This window comes from Manis javanica, chromosome 4 (genome assembly GCF_040802235.1).
Source record: "Manis javanica isolate MJ-LG chromosome 4, MJ_LKY, whole genome shotgun sequence".
Classification (NCBI taxonomy): Eukaryota; Metazoa; Chordata; class Mammalia; order Pholidota; family Manidae; genus Manis; species Manis javanica.
The window spans coordinates 56,141,215-56,164,451 of NC_133159.1; the positions used below are offsets into that span (position 1 = coordinate 56,141,215).

The 23,237-nt window shown below is 40.2% G+C and overlaps 1 protein-coding gene and 1 long non-coding RNA gene across 5 annotated transcripts in view; one reads left to right on the forward strand and one right to left on the reverse strand.

The window, feature by feature from the left end:
• Positions 1-17,056, reverse strand: part of WLS (Wnt ligand secretion mediator) — a 95,861-nt gene extending 78,805 nt beyond the window's left edge. For 2 of the 4 annotated variants that reach the window (XM_037024301.2, XM_037024300.2), the window contains exon 1: positions 16,177-16,438. In XM_037024301.2, coding sequence (XP_036880196.1) covers positions 16,177-16,423 — 247 coding nt within the window. In that variant the 5' untranslated portion in view covers positions 16,424-16,438. Of the gene's footprint in view, positions 1-16,176; positions 16,439-16,693 lie in introns of those variants that run through there. The other 2 variants (XM_037024302.2, XM_017650596.3) reach the window with 2 other exon arrangements.
• LOC140848914 (uncharacterized) overlaps positions 15,917-23,237 on the forward strand; it is a 53,659-nt gene continuing 46,338 nt past the window's right edge. The window contains exon 1 of the long non-coding RNA XR_012130207.1: positions 15,917-16,149. This is a non-coding gene — a long non-coding RNA (uncharacterized lncRNA). The remainder of the gene's footprint in view (positions 16,150-23,237) is intronic.

Here is a 23,237-nt window from a genome sequence, read left to right on the forward strand (position 1 = left end):
TATTTAGTGGCATGACTTAAATAAGGGGGAAAAGCATACCACAGAGGAGTTAATACAGCAGGTGACTATATCACAGTGCTAAACAGGTTCACTAGCTAAACCTAGTGAACTGGTTTCATCCTCATCTCCTAGACATTCCCTGGCTCCTTCTTTAAGACTTGCCATATGATTCTCAAGACCCAGATTCTGCCCAGGGAAAGACCAAAACATCTGGATAGCCTCAGTAGGCTGAAATTTGTTGTTCCTTCAAAGAGATTTTATATATATATATATCTGCTTAATTAACAACTACTTATGGGAGCAGCTGAGTGCTACCTGGAGAAAGGTGAGGAAGATAGATCACTGATGGCATATATTTGTCCTGGAAGACAGCTCAAAAAGTAATGTCCAGTTAATACAGTGACTTCTATAACAAGTAATTCTATTAACTTTTTTCCTTCCTTCATCCTATCATCATCTAGCAGTTAAACTTTAAATCCCCAGAGTAATTGCACCACAAACAAATCTCACTAAATCAAATCTCTCAAACAGAATTACCACAAGCACAGCTATCCTCCAAATCAGTCTCCCTAACTTTAAAATGGGAATACCCTCTGTAGACTGGCTTTAGGGTGCTATTAGTAAAACTAAATTGGAAGATTTCTATGAAAGTGCTTTGAAAAAGGATAATAGCACACTACACAAATGAGAGGTACCAGGAGTATGAATCCATCGCCCAGACCTACCATGTACTCAACAAAGTATCTGAGAGTCCATGGTAGGCCTTGGGCTCAGCCATAATCTTCACATTCTTTTTTCATAGTCATTTCTGAAAACCAGATGTTGGCCTGCAAAGTTTCCTGCTAGCAAAAAGACAGGGCCCTCTCTACTTTCTAACTGGCCAAAGAGTGATCATAAAACCATGGTGGTGTTAGCTGTTGAAATTTAGGTAATTAAATAATCGGGGAAATGCCAAAAATAATCCAAAAAGGAGAGAGAGATACTTGGTATAGACCGGAGCTGGAAATGGACAAGGGCAGCAGCGTGAATGAGTAGAGGGATTAATGGTTTTCATTACTTTCTCATTCAAGCCACAGCAATTACAAATCCTGAGAATGTACAGTTAGAATTTTTTTTAGAATTAGCACAAAGTACTACTAGTAGCAATATTTTATAGTATTTCAAATGTCTTTTCAAAAGGAATCACTACTTTAAAAAAAAAGTTCTTTCTTGGTAGAGCTGTGCCTCTATACCAGACTTACATAGTGTTTCTTTTAAGGTCTCTTTACCATTTGAAGAATGGTGGAAGTTTAAATAAAGTATGGATGGGTAAATAATAAATACACCGAAGTTCTTAAATGCATTTCTTTTTAAAGCCCTGTCCCAATTACATCCCTCCCTTGAGGATATTTACAATCCTCTATGACACATGCTCTGTACCTTCTTGGTTCAAGGAAAACACACCTACAGCATTTCAAATTAACTACTGACCCTTACTCTCACACTATAAACAAACCCTTTTCAAAATCTCAATTGCATTGTGTCCACATTGATTAAAGCTTGAAGCCTGGTGACCTCATGTGGTGTTAACTTCTCCCATGCACCAACAGCACTCTGCCTTTCTACTCAATTACCCCCTTTGGTGCCAGAGGATCGCTACCCAATGAACATGCACAATGGCCTTCTGCTTCATTACACTAATCAACAGCAGGATAGAAATAAGCAGAAGAGGAATAAACAAGCTAATTTATCATGAGGACAGAGCAAGCTTTCACCAGTCACGCCATGGAAAACTTTAGTGGTTAACAGGAATATCAATAGTCTAGGGGTGTTGTTTATGATTTACAGATTATAGACAGAGCCACAACAGAACCTCAGTGATTAGAGAATTGTGCAGATTACCAGGTATGAACAACATGCACACAAAACGCATGCCTTAAAACTCTGGGGTCCCACATAAAACCTACAGAATAATTATTTTAGGAATTACAACCCAGGACTTTGGATAATGTGGACTGACACCCTGGTAATTTGCCTCAAGTGTTCAACCTAACTGTGGGGCCCCTCTTATTCATTTTTGACGAGGTGGTCAGGAGGGACCCAGCCTCTTTGTGAGAGGGATCTGGAAGGCCCCCTTCATTAGGCATGGCAAGGGCACAGTGGCTGATTGAATTAACAACTTCGGAGGGCTTCAGTCCCAGTTCCCAGACATTAGCACCATCATCCAGAACAAATTAAAAGTCTCACAGCAATTAAACAGATTCTGAAAATGAATTTCCCATGGTTCAATGGTTCAACAAGCAATCTTGAGTTAAGTATTAGAGAAGCATTTGGAAGGAGGAGAGGGGGAACTGACTGCTGAATTTCCAAAGTAAACATACAACTGGTAGGTATAAACAATAAACTTTTGAGCCTCTGCTAGCTAAGCTTTTGTATTTCTTTTACATAAAATTGGAAATATTCCAGGAGGAGAAAGAGTAAAAAATTAACATGGGATTGTTATATTAAAATGGATGGATTTCAGGAGGATTTTTTTCTTTGTTTTTGATTCCTTTAACATCATTGTTAAAAAAAATTGGAAGAGGACAAAAACACATGTTTCTAGTCACTAGATTTTAAATTCTCACAAGCAGGCTAAGCCTGATTCTAGAATCATCTCTATCTCGGGTTCAGAGCAGACAGAAAAATTTATACCAGCCTCCCTTAAGACTCCAGGTGATATGACCCCAGGAACTCACTCCTGAGTTAAAATAAGACCAATAATAAAATAATACTGAGCATAACCTAAATGTTTACTAAATGCCAGTCACTGTATACACACTATTTCATTTAGTCATTTCACATATTATGTCATCTAATCCTTATAGCAATGTCATGAGATGAGCATTACTACTCCCATTTTAGCCATTTAAGAGATCAGGAAATTCAGGCTCTGAGATTTAAGTAACTTAATCTCAAATTCAAGGCCTTGTAGCTAGCAAATGCTGGGGCCAGGACTGGATTTGTATCAAGTCCTCCAGCCCCCAAAGCTGTTGCTTACATTTAGAATAGCAAACTCCCATTTCCAGTGGAGTTTTACCTAGTCTTTAAAGTAGTGGATGGGTCCATAGCAAAAAAAAAAAAAAGTGCCACTATTTTAGAGGTAGGGAATACATGATGACATGATGACCCAGCTGAGGAAGAATTCCTGTTGCCTTCCTTTCAAGCCCCTAGCCCCTATTTTCACTCCAAACCACCATTACTCCCCCTCCTTCTCCCCTTACTGAGTCCACCCCCTTCAAAAAAAAATACTCCAACCTCTACCTGGAAGGTCTAACTTAAGAGAAGCCCCTGTCCAGTCTTTGTGTGATTATCTCCTTGGTTTTTGCTTCCTTCCCTTTCAGTTTTCCATCTGGTTCTCAAATCTGTTTCCACCTCTCTACCTGATTCCACTACAAAGCCAACAGGCCCAAGTTCGTCTTTGCCCTCAGGCACACATTCAGCACAGCCGGGTTTAGTGCTGTTCAAGAACCTGGAAGAATGTGTGGATGAATGCATTCCCACCCACCGATTCACAGGCTGAACACAACAGAATGCAGAGGTGCTTATTTGAATGTATTATGCTTTCTTGTCAAGGGCCCTTATAAAAACTGACACCAGAAATACATTATCAATCTCTAAAAACCATAAATATACATACAAAATTCTTAGATGGGAAAGTCTATAGAAAATTAAATAAACTGTGTGGTCTTAAAGAAGCCTTTAAAATCCAGCCCTCATGGAGCAGATGAAACATATTTACTTCTCAAAACAACACATGACAGTTTAATTATTTGATGTTCTCATCTGAATATTCAAAATCTAGAAATATATATACTTAGTGTGTGTTCCCTTCCCCAGCAAACTTATCAACCAGTATGGACAATCAGTCCCAATCAATTCCCCGTCTCTATGGCCAAAGACCAAATACATAGGCCAGGGGCAATAGTAATCTGCGTAACAATAGGCATAGATACTGAAACTCTCTCTACTAGTGGTCAGGACACTTGGTTCAAATCTTAACTCTCACTATGACTTCTCTGGGCCTTTGTTTCCACAGTATTAAATAGAAGAAGGTTCCTAGGAGGAGAATTTTAGAAAACTTTAAAAATGATACGCTTTTATTTTTATATCTAAGCATACAAGCCATAAGGTGTCATAATCTTTTAGGTTCAGATAAATGAAAACAAAACTCACCTCATTTAAGTTATAAAAGACTAGCCCAGGATATAATGTTTCAAATCTTAGGGTAGACCTTAAAGCTGAAGCATTTTAGCTACCTCTGCAATGGGCCCAAAAGGCCAGGCACTGACCTGTTTCCTTCTTCAGCACCCAAACTGCATTACCACCCTGTGATAACTACTGAAGAGAAAGGTGAGCAAATTAGACCATTTTTTCTTTTGTAGCTTTCAGACATACAGGGGTTGTAGCTGCATTTTTTATTCCTCATTTCTTTTAATACAGCACTATAATTCTAGCCTATGTTTCAGAATGGTTAATATTTTATAAGAAAAAGATCATCTTTTCCTTGAAGCATGACTTTCAAAGATCTTTGTCATTTACATTATATCTAGAAGCAAAAAAGATTCCCAATGGAGAATGACTTCAATTTTATAATGTAAAACAGAGGAACAACTGGGATTCGCTTTGCAGCAAACATGATGGAAATGTATCTTCCACTTATTAAGTTGTATCTATTTAAAAGTCTTGCTACCTGGGCTTATCTGTGCTATAATGAGCCATCAATACTGACCCAGCGTTGTAAAACACAAAATTTAAGAATCAAATTAAACCATGGTAAAAACTATCACCAACTGGATCCAAAAGTAAGTTAATCCCTCTAATTGACTAAAGCATGCAAATGACATGCTTCTTGAACTATTAGTTAGCATAGATTATGCCTAAGGGAAGACTATCAAGTAAGGTTGCTGGGTTTCTAATTTTACATAACCCAGTATAAGGCAGAAATAAACTTCCATGGACCTAATCAGACATAGATTACTCAAAAAAAAAAGAAATAAATAAAAGAAAAAAAAATTAAAAAGTTATTGACAACTTCTAATTCTGGGAAATGACTAACATATTTTGATTGCTCTAACATGTATGTACAGTTAACTTATGTTCTCTCATTTAAAACCCACAACTTCCCTGTGAAGAATAAATTCTTAGGTGAGAAAACAGGTTCACAGTGTATAAGTGGTTCATCCAGGTTACAAAGAAATTTGATAACAAACAGACCACATCCATTGATCAACCATAGTACACATGCTGTCAATTAGAAATCTGGTCACTTTGAACGGAAGGATCAGTAAGTTTGTCCCTGAACAGATCATATGGAAAATCTTGAACCCACCACCACATTGTTTGGATAATGACCATTTCCTAGGAATCCTATAAGAAGCCCAAATCGTCAGAGGCAACTTTCAACATTATGGTAGTAGTTCTGCTTAGCAGGGAGAGTTAATCTACAGTGAGATATAGGGAGAGTTAATGCCTTCTTGGACAGAGCTGGTATCAGTACCTAACTCAGGTCTTGACCCAGAAATAATATCACTCAAATATATACTGATGCTGATTTGGTTCAAATCCTAATTGTATGTTCATCCTTCTCCCAAACTACATGTTCTTTTTCTAAAAGCTGGGTGGGGTAGGGGAAAAGGGAAATAAATGGAGGAATTCTTCTGATATCTGAAAGAAAAGAAACAAATGTTAATTGAAAGGTGACCTTACTGTCCTTTTAGTTTAAAAATGTTGAACGCCTACAGATTATCCTGTCTTTCTTTCATCAACTATTATCCAGAAATGTCATGTTCTCATAGAGCAAAACTCTGTTCTGTCTGGGCATGTTCAAAGAATGATGCCAAGATTTAACACCAGCTCTCTCATGACCTCCAAGTTCTATAAAGAAAAGGACGTCTAAGGTCACAACCAAGCGCCATCAACCCCACTCCATCCTGTCTCCTAATTCAGAAGACGCTGATCCTTTCTAAGTAGAGGCAGGTTCTACAAGTGATGGGAAGACCCCATTGTGCAGTCTTTTCAAAGCCTCAGTAAAAACCTTATCTACAAATTCCCTTAGCCCAGGCACTCAGGGGCTAAAGTTGCAGCCTGCTTCACACAAGCCAGAACTAGCTCAACAGAACAGAGTAAAGAAAGGAATGTGGGGATGCGTCTTTTCCACATTTGAGGCATTCCATTCTCAGGCAAGTTACAACCTAAATGAGAGCAGATAAAATAAATAGGAACCCAGAGTAAATGGAACAGGACCTCAAAAAGACCTAAATTGCCTTGAGAGAAGGCTAGATTTAACAAAATATGAAGCCCAACTTTTTGGCTATGCTCACCTGAGGGTAAGCATATTAGAGACTTAAGAGTCAATATTCATGACAATAATACACAACAGGGCAAGGGCAGTCTCTCCAGTGGTGTTGGGAAAACTGGACAGCTACATGCAAGAGAATGAAGCCAGACCCCTATCTTATACCATACACAACAATTAACCCAAAATGGACTAAAGACTTGAATGTAAAACTTGAAACCATAAAACTCCTAGAAAAAGACATAGGTAATAAGCTCGTTAACATCAGTCTTGGTGATGATTTTTCTGGATCCGACTCCAAACACATGGGCAACAAAAGCAAAAATAAACAAGTGGGACCACATCAAATTTAAGCTTCTAAACAGAGAAGGAAACCATCAACAAAATGAAAAGGAAACCTACTGAATGGGAGAATATATTTGCAAATGATATATCCAATAAGGGGTTAATATCCAAAATATACAAAGAACTCAAGTAACTCAACACTAAAAAAGCAAATAATCCAATTAAAAAATAGGCAGAAGAACTGAATAGATATCCAGATATCTTAACTGAATAGAAGACATTCAGATGACCAACAGACACATGAAAAGATGCTCAGCGTCACTTATCATCAGGGGAATGCAAATCAAAACCACAGCGAGATATCACTTCACACCAGTCACAGTACCTAATATCAAAAGGCAATGAGTGACAAGAGTGAGTGCGGATGTGGAGAAAAGGGAGCCCTCATGCACTGCTGGTGAGAAAGTACACTGGTGTGGTCACTACAGAAAACAGGATGAAGGTTCCTCGAAAAATTAAGAAGAGAAATGCCATACGATCCTGTAATTCCACTTGTGGGTATTTACCCAAAGAAAATCATGACATTAACTTGAAAAGATAAATGTACCCCTGATTATTGCAGCACTGTTTACAATAGCCAGGATAGGGAAGCAACTTACGTGTGCATTGACAGATCAATAGATAAAGAAGCTGTGGCATATAAATACAATGGAATATTACTCAGTCATAAAAAAAGAATGAACTCTTGCCATTTGCAACAGCATGGATGGACCTAGAGGGTATTATGTTAGGTAAAAATAAGTCAGGCAGAGAAATACCGTATGATTTCAGTTATATGTAGAATCTAAAAAGCAACACAAATGAACAATTTGAATTTTCTGCTTGCAATTACCTTCAGTGTGAGGAAATGGCAGAGCTAACGGATAAACAATTCTGTTGTTTGTTTTGAATGTAAAACAGACCAAAAAAATACAGGGCATGTCACTTCCCTGAAACTCGCTACAGCTTCAGAATCATGCCTACTGCAAACATCCCCTGAAAGCACAAAAGTTAGTTACAGAATCTTAGACAAAGAAGCTTCAGACTGATTAAGTGTTAAAACCAAACAGGAGGATGATACTTTGGTTAGACTTGTAAGGATCATAGTTAAGGGATTTTTTTTTAATTTATACCCTTTTCTCAAGCAGGAGGAAAGGATTGCACCACACCGTTAGTAAGCAAGGAAGGAATTTAGTTGTTACTGTTCTTTTAACTCTGTGGTTTTCTTTACAATCCACATATAACAGCACAAAACTGTATGTAATTCTATTCTGGAAGCGATTCACTAAGAATATTAAGTATACAAAGGCAAGAGGAAGAAGACACTAAAGTGATTGCTATTTTATTTTCAAGTAACAGAAAAGTCAGTAGAACTGTAAGAACCACACGTTGGGTATTTTCTTCACATTAACTCTATAGTCTCAGGCAGAAATCAGTTGATCTTCATGCTGAAACCCAGAAGGAGATACCTGCTCAGAGTGCTGACTGGCTAAGGAACCTGAGGCCAAGCCATGGCTCTGCCTGTAACTGTAAAAACTGAGTCATTTCCCTTTCCTGGGACTCTTCCTCAAAAGAGGCAGGACAAGCTGGTCTCCAAAGCCCTTTCATCTTTATAATTAAACAGTGACAAGCCCCACAGTTTCCATTCAGCACAAACACTGCCCAAGTCTATAGATACAGTGGACCCAAAAAGCTGCACTCATGACATGTAATGAGATCACACAACTTCAGAATTCAATCAATTAACGTATCAGCCTATAATGGAATGATGGCACCAAGGGGGCTACTGGGTATGAAATGACTCCCCTGTATCCCAGAGACCCCAGAATCCTCGGCATTGTTCCTTTCTCTTCCTTTGTCTTCTTGTTTTACCTACAACACTCCTATCTGTCTGCTGCCAGTGGGTTTTGGCAGCAAATCATTCCAACTATTGTAGACTTAGAAAATAACATAACCAAGCTCTATTAAGACTGTATATAAAGCAAAAATAATATACAGACCTCTAGTAAAAGATGAGCAGTTCTATGGATGGAGCTGAGGGCATTACGCTCAGTGAAATAAGCCAGGCGGAGGAAGACAAATGCCAAATGATTTCCCTCATTTGTGGAGTATAACAATGAAGCAAAACTGAAGGAACAAAATGGCAGTAGACTCAGAGACTCCAAGAATGAACTAGTGGTTACCAAAGAGGAGGGGTGTGGGAGGGCGGGTGAGAAGGGGACTGAGGGGTATTATGCTTAGTACACATGGTGTAGGGGATCATGGGGAGAACAGTGTAGCGCAGAGAAGGCATATAGTGGATCTGTTGCATCTTACTACACTGATGGACAGTGACTGCAATGGGGTATGGGTGGGGACTTGATAATATGGTAAATGTAATAACCACATTGTTTTTTCATGTGAAACCTTCATATGAGTGTATATCAATCATACCTTAATAAAAAAATTTTTAAATAAAAAAATAAAAAGGTGAGCAATTCTCCTGGGAGGAAAATGTACATGCTTTAGACTTGTGTTATTTACTAGTTATCCGCAACTATAGTAATATCTACAAATTTTGGAAAGGTTCATTATGAGACATTTGGTTGTAATATGGGGAATTAATGTTTGAAAGCAGGATAGCCTCTCTGGGTATTTTCAAATTAAAATCAAGTAAAGCTCTGGGCTATTCTCATTCATTCTGTTTCAATACATAGAAGAATTTGGAGACGTTTGACAAAGTGCTGATGACACAAGATGAAACTGAACAGAAAATAAACAATATCATGGTTAAGTTCCCCAGATCTAGGAACAGAGAACAAGAGAGAAAGAAAAGTAGGAGAGATGGACATGGGGTTAAGCAGATGGTTTTAGCAAAAACCCTCTGGGAATCACGCAGGCCTGGTTCAATGACACAACCCATTGGGTGCCATGTCCTTGAGACAGTGGATTCCCCAAACCAATCATCCAGAAGATGGAGCTATCCCACATCACAGATGAGGGTGGAAGCCAAGGAGCTTTCTGTAACTTGCTTGAGATAGCAGGTCATCTGCAGAGCTGAAGCCAGGTTTCTCTCCACTTCGTGATGCTGCCTTAAGAACGGGAGCTCTCTCCTTGTGAGGGGCTCAGCCAGGACTAATGGCTGTTAACTGGCCCGCAACCAGTTCTCATAAGCTTAGCTTTATTAATCTGGGACTTGAAAAAAAAAAAAACTGAGCCAGTCATTTACAGACCCATTATCTTCTTCTTAAGAAAAACCAAAATGTCTCATCAAAACAAACAGAATTACATCGCCTCTTCTTTCATTCACCTCTCAGGTAACCCAGAGAATTAACTAGAAGTTTAAGAAGAAGGCCCTATAATTCCCGTAGGCCAGCAAAGAAAGAACACCCCTTTACCAGGGAATATTAAAATGGAGTAGGAAGGAAAAAGAGGGAAAAGTTAAAAATTGCACTTGAAGGCCCTGGATTTAAACAGCAGATAGAAACACTAGCTCAGTTTGGAGGGTGTAGGTGGCATTGGAAGGATGTTTGGAAAATCCAAGAATAAGCTATGCTCCAAAGAGATGGTCTTACATGCTTATAAAGGCCTTAGTTTTTTATTTCTGCGTCCATATTCTACTCCATCTCCACACCCTCGTTCCCCTCTCTTGTACTCAAAAGCTATAGCTATATTTCAAGTCCCCTGCCTGGAAGGGGCACTTTGGGAAATATCCATATATGGCACATTTGTCTATTCTATTAGACCCCTATTACAACACTTCCGAGAAAACACAAGACTTAAATGAAACTGACATGATCATTTCAGGTCTTGATGCTTCCTGTCTCCCATGATTTCTTAAGAGTTTCTGTCAAAGTTGAAGGATGTAAATCTTTCAACACAGAAAGTCTATCAGCAGTTTTTCCAAGGAAGAAAATGTGCCTATTCACAGTGTCAGTATGGAAGCCTCTACTTTGAAATGTCCTTAATACTAGGCCTGGGTATGGATACAAACAAAAATCTTCCTTTGGGAAACAAAATTTTCAACTTTCAATAAGAGGCTCTTCTTTCAATGCTCTACCATCACTGCCAATCCACAGCTTCTCGAATCCTCTCCAACCTCAGCTGATTCCTTCCCTTCTCTTCCTTTGAAAAAGTCCAGACTTATATAGCCATATAAATATGTTAAAACCATTAATTAGAGAAAATAAAATCAAGTAATCTTCCTTAAACTATCAGAACTCAGACACTTTATGGTTAATGAACTTGGCTGCTCAACCAATTGGATGATTGATACAGTTACAGGACTGGTTAGAAACTGCAAGAATTGGTTGCACAAGCATCTGCAGATTTCTCAAAAGGTGTCCTCCTTTAGCCTTGGCAAGGCACTGCTTTGGTATGTACAGCTAGACACTATTTCATTTATCATCATATTTGATTTTTTTTCCTTTTGATATGTACTCAGTGATTAAAAGCAAGAATCAGTTGCATTTATACACTACTCATCATGTCTTTTGACATTCAAATCATTTTTATTCAGTCCTAAAAGTCAAGGCTTTGGGACGTACAACAGGATCAACTTCCGGCTCTGATATCAGATTGACTAGAGCCAATCCCAGCTTTGATCCTGTCTACCTAGGTAATCTTGAGCAATTTTACTAGAACTTTCTGCACCTCAGTTTACTTATATGTAAAATGGGTAAAACAGTACCAGGTTGTCAAGGTTTTGTGTGGATTAAATTAGATAAGGTTTCACACACAGTGTGCATTTAACACATGCTAAATTTATTATTTTATGCATGTACTCATTTCAAAATGAAAAATTAATATAATTATTTGACGGTATAATTAACAGGGCTTCTCATTTCTCATGTTCTCAAATTCCTAGTAAATGAGTGAGCATTATCCTGATGCTAGAAATGTCATCACAGGAAATCTACTGGTGAATTTAGTTTAAACAGGGGTTCTTTTCTACCTCTAGCCCCCAGGTTACTCAGGCTTCAAGATCCCTTTCCTACCCTCTTTCCTACCATCTAGTCAGCATGACAGCCTTATGTTGAGCACGCAGCAGGTTCTAATCAATATTTTGAACATTAGTAGGGGGCACACATGAGCTCTAAACTAAGGACCTTCACAAAAATCTCAAATTCTAAGTCTCCATAGAAACACCTTTGTGGAGAGGATAACACAAATCTTTCTTCAGTCTTAGATGGATTTTTTTTTAAATGTTAAAGGCCAAATTATTGCAAAATGTCAACTAGCCAGGAAAGGCTTTGTGTGTAGATCTGCCTCCCAGGCAGGGGACTTGAAAATCTTACAAAGCCACACATCACACTATTATCTCACGGAAACGTTTTTCACCTCGAATAGGGCAAAGCGAAAGTTCTAACAGAAGGCTAGACAGACAGTACGGAACGATTAGATGAAAGCATGATTAGAGATTATTAGCCCAAGCATGATTCTGTTGCAATAACCAAGTAGGTAGTTTTTTAAAAGTTAAATAATGTAATTTCAGTTATAAAAAAATTCCACCTTTTATAATAAGAATTTTTGAGGTTGCACAGTACTCTTACAAACTACGTAAGATATTCTAGTAGTTAACAAAAAGAAAAAGATGACATGGTCTAGTCAGATTTGAAATTTTACAAAATCAAAAGCAGAATCAAATATGGAAAATCTGGGTTAACATCAATCAAAAGCCAAACTAATTGGTTCTTTTCAAGATTCTCACCAGATCTCAAACACTGCAAGATTACAAGTATTGCACTAATATGTGCTAAAATATAATAAATACCACGAGCTTAAAATATAATGTACTAGAATGCAAACCCTTATATACTCTGCCTTACTGCACTTTTATTGAATTTCTGAAAATCTTGCAACTTCCAAATAAGTAAAACAAAAACTCACACATACAGACCACAATCAAGACCACTGGTAGTTCCCATTTAAACAATCAAACACAATAATACAGGCTATATCACTGAAAGGCAGTAGATAAATCCATGCAAAAACTGAGAAAACTGATTACATATATGTGTATTATGTAGTCACATAATATTCTCAGCATTAAAAAAGAAAAGGATGCTCATATAGTGAGCTTTTGAAAGAAAGTAATCCTTCCTATGGATTTAAAAATTGGTAATTTGTTGATACTCACTGGAAGTTTAGAATATTTTCATTTATGGGTATGCTTAAAACAATACAATCATTTTCTATTCATCCAGGCCTAATCTTCATACTCTCAACAGTTTCAGAACAGGTGGGAACAGTGACCTGCTTTTTCAAGCATTTTATCCCCCAGACATGACTAATTTGAAGCTGAGCAAATTGCACATAAAGGGCCAGGGATTCAAGTTTATGATTTTTAGTAGGCAGCACTCTTGTTTCAGCGCACATGCTGTCCTTCCCCTCCCCTCTTCCACCGCCCCTGCAGCTGCCTCTCCATGAATTCACCAAACGTGAAATCAAAAGAAAATTATTTTTTAAATTTTCTACAGGGCTTATTTTTAAGGAGGATAAAGATTAAGCTGTATCTTTAAAAATATTTTCTTTTTCTTCAGGGGTTCTTAAACTTTTTTAATGAATTCTAAATACTAAAGAAGCTAGCCACTTAAGAAACCTCAATACATAAGAAAACAATCAGATACATGATTTTATTATGGCTCAAAGTTTTTACAAAAGCATGGCATAATTCGGTGAATTTTTAAATAACTCAAATTCTACTATCTAAGTTACTGCTTTTCACAGCCTTTTTACAAAATCCCATTAAAGGTTTAGTGGTACACAAATGCTGGCACAGCAAAAACAAACAGAACAAGGACAAAAACAAATAAACAAGTTTTAAGAAGGCTATTGGGGTAGGGAAGTATTTAAGCTTGCTAAATCAAGAGCCAATCCCTCTTATCTGCTTATTTAATGTTTAAATTTTCCCCATCAATTCTAGAAAGCTGCAACATATCTAAACATCACATAAAATTTTAAGTACTGAAAAATTCATACGATTTTGTAACCGAAAGGGACCTTAAACTCATTAATCTACCAACAAGGAGGCTGCCACCTATTGGTTAACTCATTTGCCTGGTCACTTCGGGGTGTGCAATTTGTCCTTGTCTGGTGGTAGTTGATGTTTGTTTTGTTTTTGTGTATATGTGTGTGGTGTACTTATAATCAGGAGTCTTGCCATTGAGATCCTCCTTTCATAGGCTGCAATGTTTCCTTTCATGGAAGACAACAGTGATCAAAAAGTAACATTATACATTCTGGCCAATTCAAAGCAAAGAGTTCACCTTCTCACTTGGCCTCTGCAGATGTACTAAAAAGACATTTCATACCCAGGGCACCGACCTTCTTACCCATTAGAGGAAATGAGCAATGAAGGAGCTCTCTTCTCACTGGAGATACAGGAGGAGGAGGTTTCTGAACTTGATTTCAACTTCCAATCCTACAAACAACTCCTTCAACTGCTAATTCCACTTGCCCACTTTGTTGGTGCTCCATTCTCCACTCAGTTTAATCCACTTTCCAGTTTGGGGACGTTTGGTGGGAACACATGTCGCTGACTTTTGTTACTGGTTTTCCCTGTTTGGATCTTGTTTATTTTAACAGCAAAAAATTACTCTCTAAATGGCTGAGATAAAAGCTAAGTCACTATTCAAAATGTTTAAGATAGACTGGATCTCATCTTTCCAGTGTTATGGCGAGAACTGGGAACATAGCCCTGGCAACTGAGGAAGAAGGGAAACAAAGGCAATAAAATTATGTTAACACTTTACCCCAACAAGTATTATATATAGATAGTTTTCTCTCTAAAGGGAAGTTGGAACTAAAGCAGTTATTTATTGAGGAGAATCTAGTTACAGTTAGAATCTATCACTAACTTTTTGAGATTGTGATCAAGTATGGTCACTAACCAAGTTGTCTGGGAAAAACAACCCTGGGCACCACGTACTCCAGACAAACCGTGCTTTGAACAAACAATTGTTCTGATTCAATGGCAACTCTAATGTCCAGGAGCCACCATGAGTGCCCTTCCACCATCTCCAAAGTACTGAGATTCCAGAAATTATACCAGTTCCAGAAGTGCCCTAAAAAACGCTACAACAGTGGATAATGGGCACTTCAAAGCTAGAAGATTAGCTTCCTAGAAAAAGAAAAAGAAACACCAACAAACGCCAGGGAACTATGTGTAATGGTTCGCTGCTTGTGCAAAAACCTCAAAGAGGATGAAGGTCAGACAGGGATAATAGGCCAATTTAATTCTGAAAGCACAAGGTGCAAAAAATTTTAATTATGGTCTGCCACTGAAATCACACAAGATCCAATGGCATCTAACTGCAACTGCTCATCAAGGGAGACAAGAGGTGTAATTGTAACCGCTGCATAATCACTGTGAGGGCACAGGGAAGGCTGCCTTCGGCTCGCAGCAGAGAATGTATTAAGAGCCTCGAAAAATCCAATACAGAGAAACACGGAGATTGCACGTAGCCAAACAGGAGCTCCTAACAGGAAAGCCAAACCAGATACAGAGAGAGAGAGTGTGTGTGTGTGTGAGTGTGTGTATGTGTATTTGGTGCCTAGAGGTTCCAAGAATAAGATTAAGCTGTTTGGCCAAATCGAGGATATGAGCTTGGAAAACTCTGAACCCCTTTCTGCTTTGTGGATTCCTACATAAAAGAAAGGCATGATCTCCTCCAGAAATTTCTGTCAGTGAAGCTTCACCCACTCTCCTTTGTTTAAAACAATTAGCTTGGATGTTATAGTGGCTTACAGAACCAGATTCTCTTTAATTTGTTCCCATCAAACTCAAATCTTGAGACAAAACGCCACACGTTTGACTCGAGGTGCCCAAGCCTGTGAGGTTCTCACGACCACGACGATGCCCGGACAAGCGCCGGCTCTCAAAAAGGGAACAACGAAGAAAGCCCCTTCGCGGACTCGCCACTCCGCAAAGTTTTACAAATCAGCGAAGAAAGCAAAACCTATCTGCGCCTGCTGCAAAGTTGGCGCAGAAGTTTGTGCTGGGATGTCCTAAATCTCCAGGGGGAGGGAGTACACGAGTGTGCGGCGAGGCGGGAAGATGGATGGAGATGGAGAGACGGCCAGAGGGAGGGAGTTTTTCCAAGTGGAAGATCCATGAGCCCGTCTTCTTCACCCGGAAGCCTGTTAGGTCCGAGAGGTCCGCGGGACGCACTCCAGGGGAGGTATCCCAAGACGGGTGCCGTGGCCAGAAGACGAAGGAGCTGTCACCTGCAGGGGCCTGTGTCTGGGGAGGGGCGCTCTCCTAGGCGCCAAGGAAGGACCAGGGACTCCAAACTCACGGGCTTTCGGGGCTCCAAGGAGTGGGGGAGGGGAGATTCGCGAGAGGGCAGGAGGCCAAAAGCAACACCTTTCGGATACGCTTTTCCCGTCAGAGCTCTCCAACTTCCCGCAGCGCCAGCCAACGACTTTCTCCCACCGCACCCTACCCCACCCCACCTCCGGACCCAATGCTCGGACCTGTTCCCTCCACGACCGCGGGGAGGAGGAACTAGGAAGCCGCGGGCGCAAAGGTAGGGCCCCAAAATGCAAACTCTCACCGCCTAGCCGAGACGACCATACGCGTTTACGCATGCAACGATCCAGCCCCGCAACTCGGCTCCGGGTTTGCGCCGGGCGCAGTTCCCTGACTCTTCTGTTGTTCTCACTAAAGTCGACTACGTTGCCCTCCGGGTGCTGACTGGGAGGGAACCGAGAGGAAAAGGGGGGAACGCGGGAAAATGCGGGGGTGGGGGGAGCAGCAACCAACTTTGTAACCCAGCGCTTCCTCGCGCGATCCGTCGCCATGCTTAAGATTCCCACCCCCACCACCCCCCTCCTTCCTTTCAAGTGGATACTGAAACTAGGCCAAAACTTTTTCCCCTCCTTTTCTCTTAGCCACTAGACTGGATTGTGCCCCACGGAGCCCCATGGAGCTCTGCTTTCTTAAGCACAATAGCCGGACTAATTAGATCATAGAAGGAAGGCAGTGATACTGTAACAAGTAGCCCGAGAGGCAAAGAGGGAAGGGGCCCGAAAAGAGAGAAAGGGGGAAAAGTTTGCAGCTCTCACACTTACCAATCAAGCCTCCCACCAGAAAGGCGATGATTTGGAACACGAACAGAATCCCACCAACAATGCACAGCTTCTTGGTGCTCATGTTTTCTATAATTGCCCCAGCCATTTTTGCGCCCCCCTTTTTCTTCTCTCCTTGAAATAAATGTTTTAGGTGTGCTTTTTGCTCCCTCTCCTCTCACGCTCCCTCTTCCCTCGCCTCCTTTCTGGGGCGCTGCAAAACTTCAAGGGTACGGGAGCGCGGCGAGAATGGGACCGGGACGGAAGGCGCCCGCACGGATTCCCCCGGCACAGCCGGCTCGGGCTCCCCCAGTGCCCGGAGCTGTGATTGTGGCCGCTCCGCCGCCTGTGGACGCTTAAAGGAGCAGGGAAGCGGATCACATGACGCCGCCTCCCTCCCTTTCTTCCTCCCTCCCGCTCGCGCTTCCTTCCTTCCTCTCTGCCTCCCTCTCTTCCTCTTTGCCGGGCTTCGAAGCTCCGGCGGGTGCTGGCGTCCTACTCCCGGGTCGGCTTTCCCGCCAGGGACTGGTGTCATTTGGAGGTGGATGTTGCTAAGTGGGTCCCCCTTTCCCCGCCTCGCACATGTTTCCTTTTCTGGTGCGAGATTTAAATCACCCGTGGACAGCTTTGCAGACCTTTAACTTAACGTGTTGACTTTAGGAAATGGTCCCCACCCCCTACTACTAGAACTCTTATTTCGGAAAGAAGAGGAGAATTTTTTAAAGGGACCCAAAGATGCTCAAGTCAAAACACAGAGGTGCAGAGTAAAGTCTCGACTTAGTTTACTACTACCTGATCTGAGTCTCGGTTTATTGGGCATATACTCAGCTAAATCCTCTCCCTCTGCACCCCTGGAGGAACCTACACTCCAGCCAAGTCAGACCTCTGTTCATTACCGTGTTATCCCCCATGCCATGGGTTCCCTGAGCCTTGACCCTGTCACTATTGCCTTTAAGAAAGAAAAAAGAAAGTGTATATGATATTACTCTATCAGAGTTTTAAATCTCATTTAAAACCCAGCTCACCTGAAAAACCTCTCCAGTTTCCAAACCACCTCTATATACTATCTCCGGGAACGGAACTCCTATAATGTTTTGTTTACATTCTTAGCTCCTATCGTAAGGACTCTTGTGTCACGTTTGTCTCCATCACAGAGCTGTAAACTCCTGGGGGATAGGAACTGAGTTTTGTTCAGCTTGGTACAAGCACCCCCCACCCCTGCCCCTCCTCGCCGGTGGTGCCTAATAAACTTCTAGCTCTAATAGGTCCTCCAAAAACTTTTGTGGAATGAATAAGTGAATGTGAAAGCAAGCCCGCGGTTTGCATTTCAAAAGCCTAAGACACCTTATTTGATTTAGATGGTACCCATATTGAGTTTCAATGTTCGCTGATCTCTTTGTAAGGATGTATTTATGTTTATACTTAACATCTAAGGGAAGGGGATGAGGGGGGAACTGGACTCTTAAGAGATTTCCTGGTCTATCAAGCCTAAATGCACCAGCCTGGTTTTCCTATGTTTCATAAATTGGTTTCTTAGCTCAACCCACATTGCTCAGTAGACCCTTGATAACCTTGGTAACCCTCCACTCCGACATGTATTCAGTGTCCACACCCCACCACCCCTTACCCACCTGTTTCTTGCCCTTACCCTCCATCTACACCCTCTTCATGTCAAGGGAATATACCCAGTCCTGTCTTCTCCTCTACTCTGTTCCTTTCATTGCCCTTATAGAAGATGTCATGCAGGTTGCACTTAACGGAGGTATTCAATTCCAATCTCCACCTAGACTAGACACTCCTTAAGGGCAGGTGCTAAACTTTATGTACATAAAACTCTGTCTCTTCGGAGTCTGTTTGGAGCTATTGTTACTATTTATTCATTCTTTCCTTCAACCCTTTAACCAATAGTCAAATATTGAGCCCTTAATATGTTCCAGTTGTTCAAGGAGTTAGCTTCAAAAATATATAAAGAACTCACATGCCTCAACAACCAAAAAGCAAATAACCCGATTAAAAAATGTGCAGAGGATATGAACAGACACTTCTCCAAAGAAGAAATTCAGAAGGCCAACAGGCACATGAAAAGATGCTCCATATTGCTAATTATCAGGGAAATGCAAATTAAAATCACAATGAGATATCACCTCACACCAGTTAGGATGGCCAACATCAAAAACACTAGGTACAACAAATGCTGGCAAGGATGCAGACAAAGGGGAATCTTTCAACACTGCTGGTGGGAATGTAAAATAGTTCAACTATTGTGGAAAGCTATATGGAGGTTCCTCAAAAAACTAAAAATAGAAATACCATTTGACCCTAGAATTCCACTCCTAGGAATTTACCCAAAGAAACAAGATCTTACATTCAAAAAGACATATGCACTCCTATGTTTATTGCAGCACTATTTACAATAGGCAAAATATGGAAGCAACCTAAGTGTCCATCAGTATATGAATGGATAAAGATGTGGTACATATACACAATGGAATACTATTCAGTCATGAGAAGAAAACAAATCCTACCATTTGCAACAACATGGATGGAGCTAGAGGGTATTATGCTCAGTGAAATAAGCCAGGCAGAGAAAGACAAGTTTCAAATTATTTCCCTCATTTGTGGAGTGTAACAGTGAAGCAAAACTGAAGGAACAAAACAGCAGTAGACTCACAGACTCCAAGAAGGGACTAGCCATTACCAAAGTGGAGGGGTGGGGATGGGCTAGTGGGGAGAGAGGGACAAGGGGATTGCGGTGTATTATGATTGGTACACATAGTGTGGGGAAGGTCATGGGGAAGACAGTGTAGCACAGAGAAGACAAGTAGTGATTCTGTGGCATCTTACTACTCTGATGGACAATGACTTCTGTGGGGTATGGGAGGGAACTGGATAATATGGGTGAATGTAGTAACCACAATGTTTTTCATGTGGAACCTTCATAAGAGTGTATATCAATGATACCTTAATAAAAAAAAATTGAAAAAAATATGTTCCAGTTGTTCTTTTCTAAACACTTTAGAATACCAAGAGGTGAAGACACTTAGCCCTATCCAGGAAGAACCCTATTCTAGCTGTTATTGGAGAAAATCAGATCAGATGGGAAGTAGCAGATGTGTTAACAGTAGAGATCAGAGATGTTTGACCGATACCCAAACATAGACAGACCAGCATAGGATATTTTCCTTTCTTCTTTACCTTTCCAGAAGGCTACATCATTTTTTTTTTCCTGAAAGGAGTAGTTTCCAGGGCATCATAAAAAAAAGAATGCCACTCTCACCTATGCTGCTGCTAATTCCACATTCTGGGTTCTCTGTCTCAGCAAATTGTCAAATTCCACACATTTGAATAATAATGATGGTTTTGGATTAGAATTTTTAATAACAAGGGATTTTTTTAAAGTAAGATTGGTAGGATTCAACCTATCTCCCAGATGCCCATGTATCAAGATTAACTCTCTATTTGATACCACGCTTCACTATCTAAAAAGAAATGTTGTCCCAGGCACTTCAAATATGGATTAGATCCACAAGAAATGCCTAGCTACTTGAATTGACTTAAATCATCCCTCTTTATTGGCTGTTTTAGTTACCCATAGTCAACAGTGGTCTGGAAGCAGATGATCCTCTTCTGACCTATCATCAGGTCAATAGCGGCCTAACACTAAGGCCGAATACCTGTGTCATTCATCTCACTTTATCTCATCATGTAGGCATTTATCATCTCGCATCATCACAAGAAAGGTGGAACAGCACCTTCACATAACCTTTATTACAGTACATTGTTATAATTATTCCTTCTTGTTATTATTGTTAATCTCTTACTGGGCCTAATTTGTAAATTAAATTTTATTATATGTATGTATAGGAAAAAACTCTGTGTGTGTGTGTGTGTGTGTGTGTGTGTGTGTAGTAATAAGTCAGTACTATCCATATTTCTGGCATTCACTAGGAGTCTTGGAACGTATCACCACCTCTCGCGCCCTGATAAAGGGAGACTGCTGTATCTGCTTAAGATTAGTGAGCTTCTTGACTCACTTTTCTAGCAACTGCTGCAACGCTCTATGCCCTTGGCCCCCAGATGCATCTTTTCAGAGTAACTGGCCTAACTGCTTAGGTTCCAGCTTCTCACCTGGAATTGATAGGCTTGAAATAAAATACTGGTTCTCCATCAAGGTGATACCCTATTTTGAAGGGGCACTTATTATATAATCACCTAATTAAAAAGAGGTATTTCTAATTGCTAATTGTTGCTTCTAATTTGCATGAAATTACTCATATTGCCAAACTGAGCATGGGACAGATCACCTGTATTATTCACCACTATAAGCTGATTTAAAAATTTTAGAATTTCGATTATGTCTTTTTACATATTAAAAGTGACTACTGGATCCTTAGTTCTGAAGGAAATAACACAAACAAATAGTAAAGAGCATGAGTGAGTTGGCCAGATCTGGGATGGAGTCTAGATCTCAGCTCTGACCCTTGCTATTCATGATACAGGCTATAATACAGTCACTTAGCTCTCTGAAGCTCAATTTTCTCATCTGTAAAATGGAGATAATAATAGTTCCTGTTGTGTGGTATTCTTGCAAGATATGATGATAAGGAGGAAGAGAATGAGGATATTTAGGAACTAATAAAACTGATCATTAATTGGTTCCTTCTCAGCCCTAAAATTGTATCTTGTTATAATTATTTTTTGAAGCATAGTTTTGGAGCAGTCTGGGTGATTAACTCTACTTGACAAGGGTGCTAGTAAGGCCAACATCTAGTATTGAACTCTGAACAACACTCAGCTTTAAACACAGAAACATTCTATTCTAAAAATTGCTCCCAATCACCCATAAAACACTTGTTTTGAGTCATACGGTAGATTGTTCCAGAGACTGGGATAATCCAAAGGTGCAGTCCAACACTGCCAAGAGAAATTGATCTTTCCAGCTCCATTTCACTAGATTTTAAGTTGGAGATCCTGATTTATTTATAGTTTTATTTGAAGGGTTTGGCATGTGGAGGCCACACTGATGTTCAATGCATGTTTGTTGGATGGGTGAATCAATGAATGGATAAAAGAATGAATATTTCACTGAAGGTGGATTAACTACAACTTCCCCTCCCCCAATTCCTGTACCATTTACTGACTAAATGACTACCTGGTACACATATCCTGGGCTATAATTTGCACATATTTCTATATATGTGCTGTATTGTCAGCCCTGACTTGAAAGCTGCTTAAAAACAAGGAGAGTGTGACCTCAGGTTTGTCTCCTGCGCAGCCCCAACACAGCACCTTGTACAGAGTAGGTCTCAGGTCCTGGAGTTGAGAGCCTCCTTTGGAAGCCAAGGGCAGCGTGTCATTTTTGTCACTGCAGTAAATGTAATGTAGAGATCTAAAAGAATTGCATATACCTACTCAACCACCTAATTTACTTCCCGGAGGAACCTAACAAGAGTAATAATCCCTCTCTGAGGCTTCTCATTCTCATAAATAGCTTTTATCCATAAATGGCATCCCCGTGGCTCCTCCGTTGTTGATTTTCCCCATAGTTAGTGCCTGTGAACGTGAGCAGGCACTTTGTTTCACACTCTATTATTCAGTGTCACTTTTCACGTAGTATATATGTATGAATACATATATTCACAGCTCCTTTTAAAATGTTGATTCTTTATTTTTTTTTTCAAAACCACCCTCCCCTTCTTTCTCTAGGAGCCCCATTGTCTAGTTTTATATGTAAATAAAAGACCTTTTCTAATACCTCCTCCCACACACTAAGCTTGGGTAGAAACTATTCAGAACCCAGGGCTCTGAAGATGAGTACTTCAACTTGATCTTTAGATGAAATTGTTTAATAAATACCCCACCACCTCCTCCCTTCTTACACATCCACATGCACCCTGCTGTTCTCCAATCCACCTTTTCTTTTACATTCCAAATACATTTCAAACATTAGGCTAATTCAGTCATGGCTCTAAGTCTTAAGAGTTGTGTAAATAAATTTGAGAAAATTACTTGCCTCTTTCAGACTTCCTTTTCTCATTTCTTAAAAAAAAAAACAGTTGCCAATCTCTTGAGCCCAGATAAGCATTAAACCAGTAATGTTACAACGTGCCTAGCAGAGAGCCTGACACAAAGTGGGCACTCCACAAATATTTTGCATGTTATAAGGGAGGAGGGTTCTGTTCCCAGATAGCAAAAAAAAAACAAAAACAAAAACAAAGAACCATAAAACGCCTAATTATTGTCTTTTATGAAACTGTCTCTTTGAACCCAGGCAACTTGGGTTCAACAGATAAAAAAATATATAGCTTTCTAGAGGCCTCAGGTGGGGAGGCAGATGATGATCTGAAATAGTCAACCAACACCCTGTTGATCCCAGGCTTTGAAAGATGCTGCAGCAGAGAGCTGGAATGCCCCAATATTTAAATCTCTGAGATCACATGTGCTGGGGGCCTGGAGCAGAGGTGGAGAAAAGGGCTTTCCTCTTTGCCAGTTTCCACAGTATAAGCCAGCGGGGTCTGAACTGACTGCTCCTGGCTTCCCCACTTGC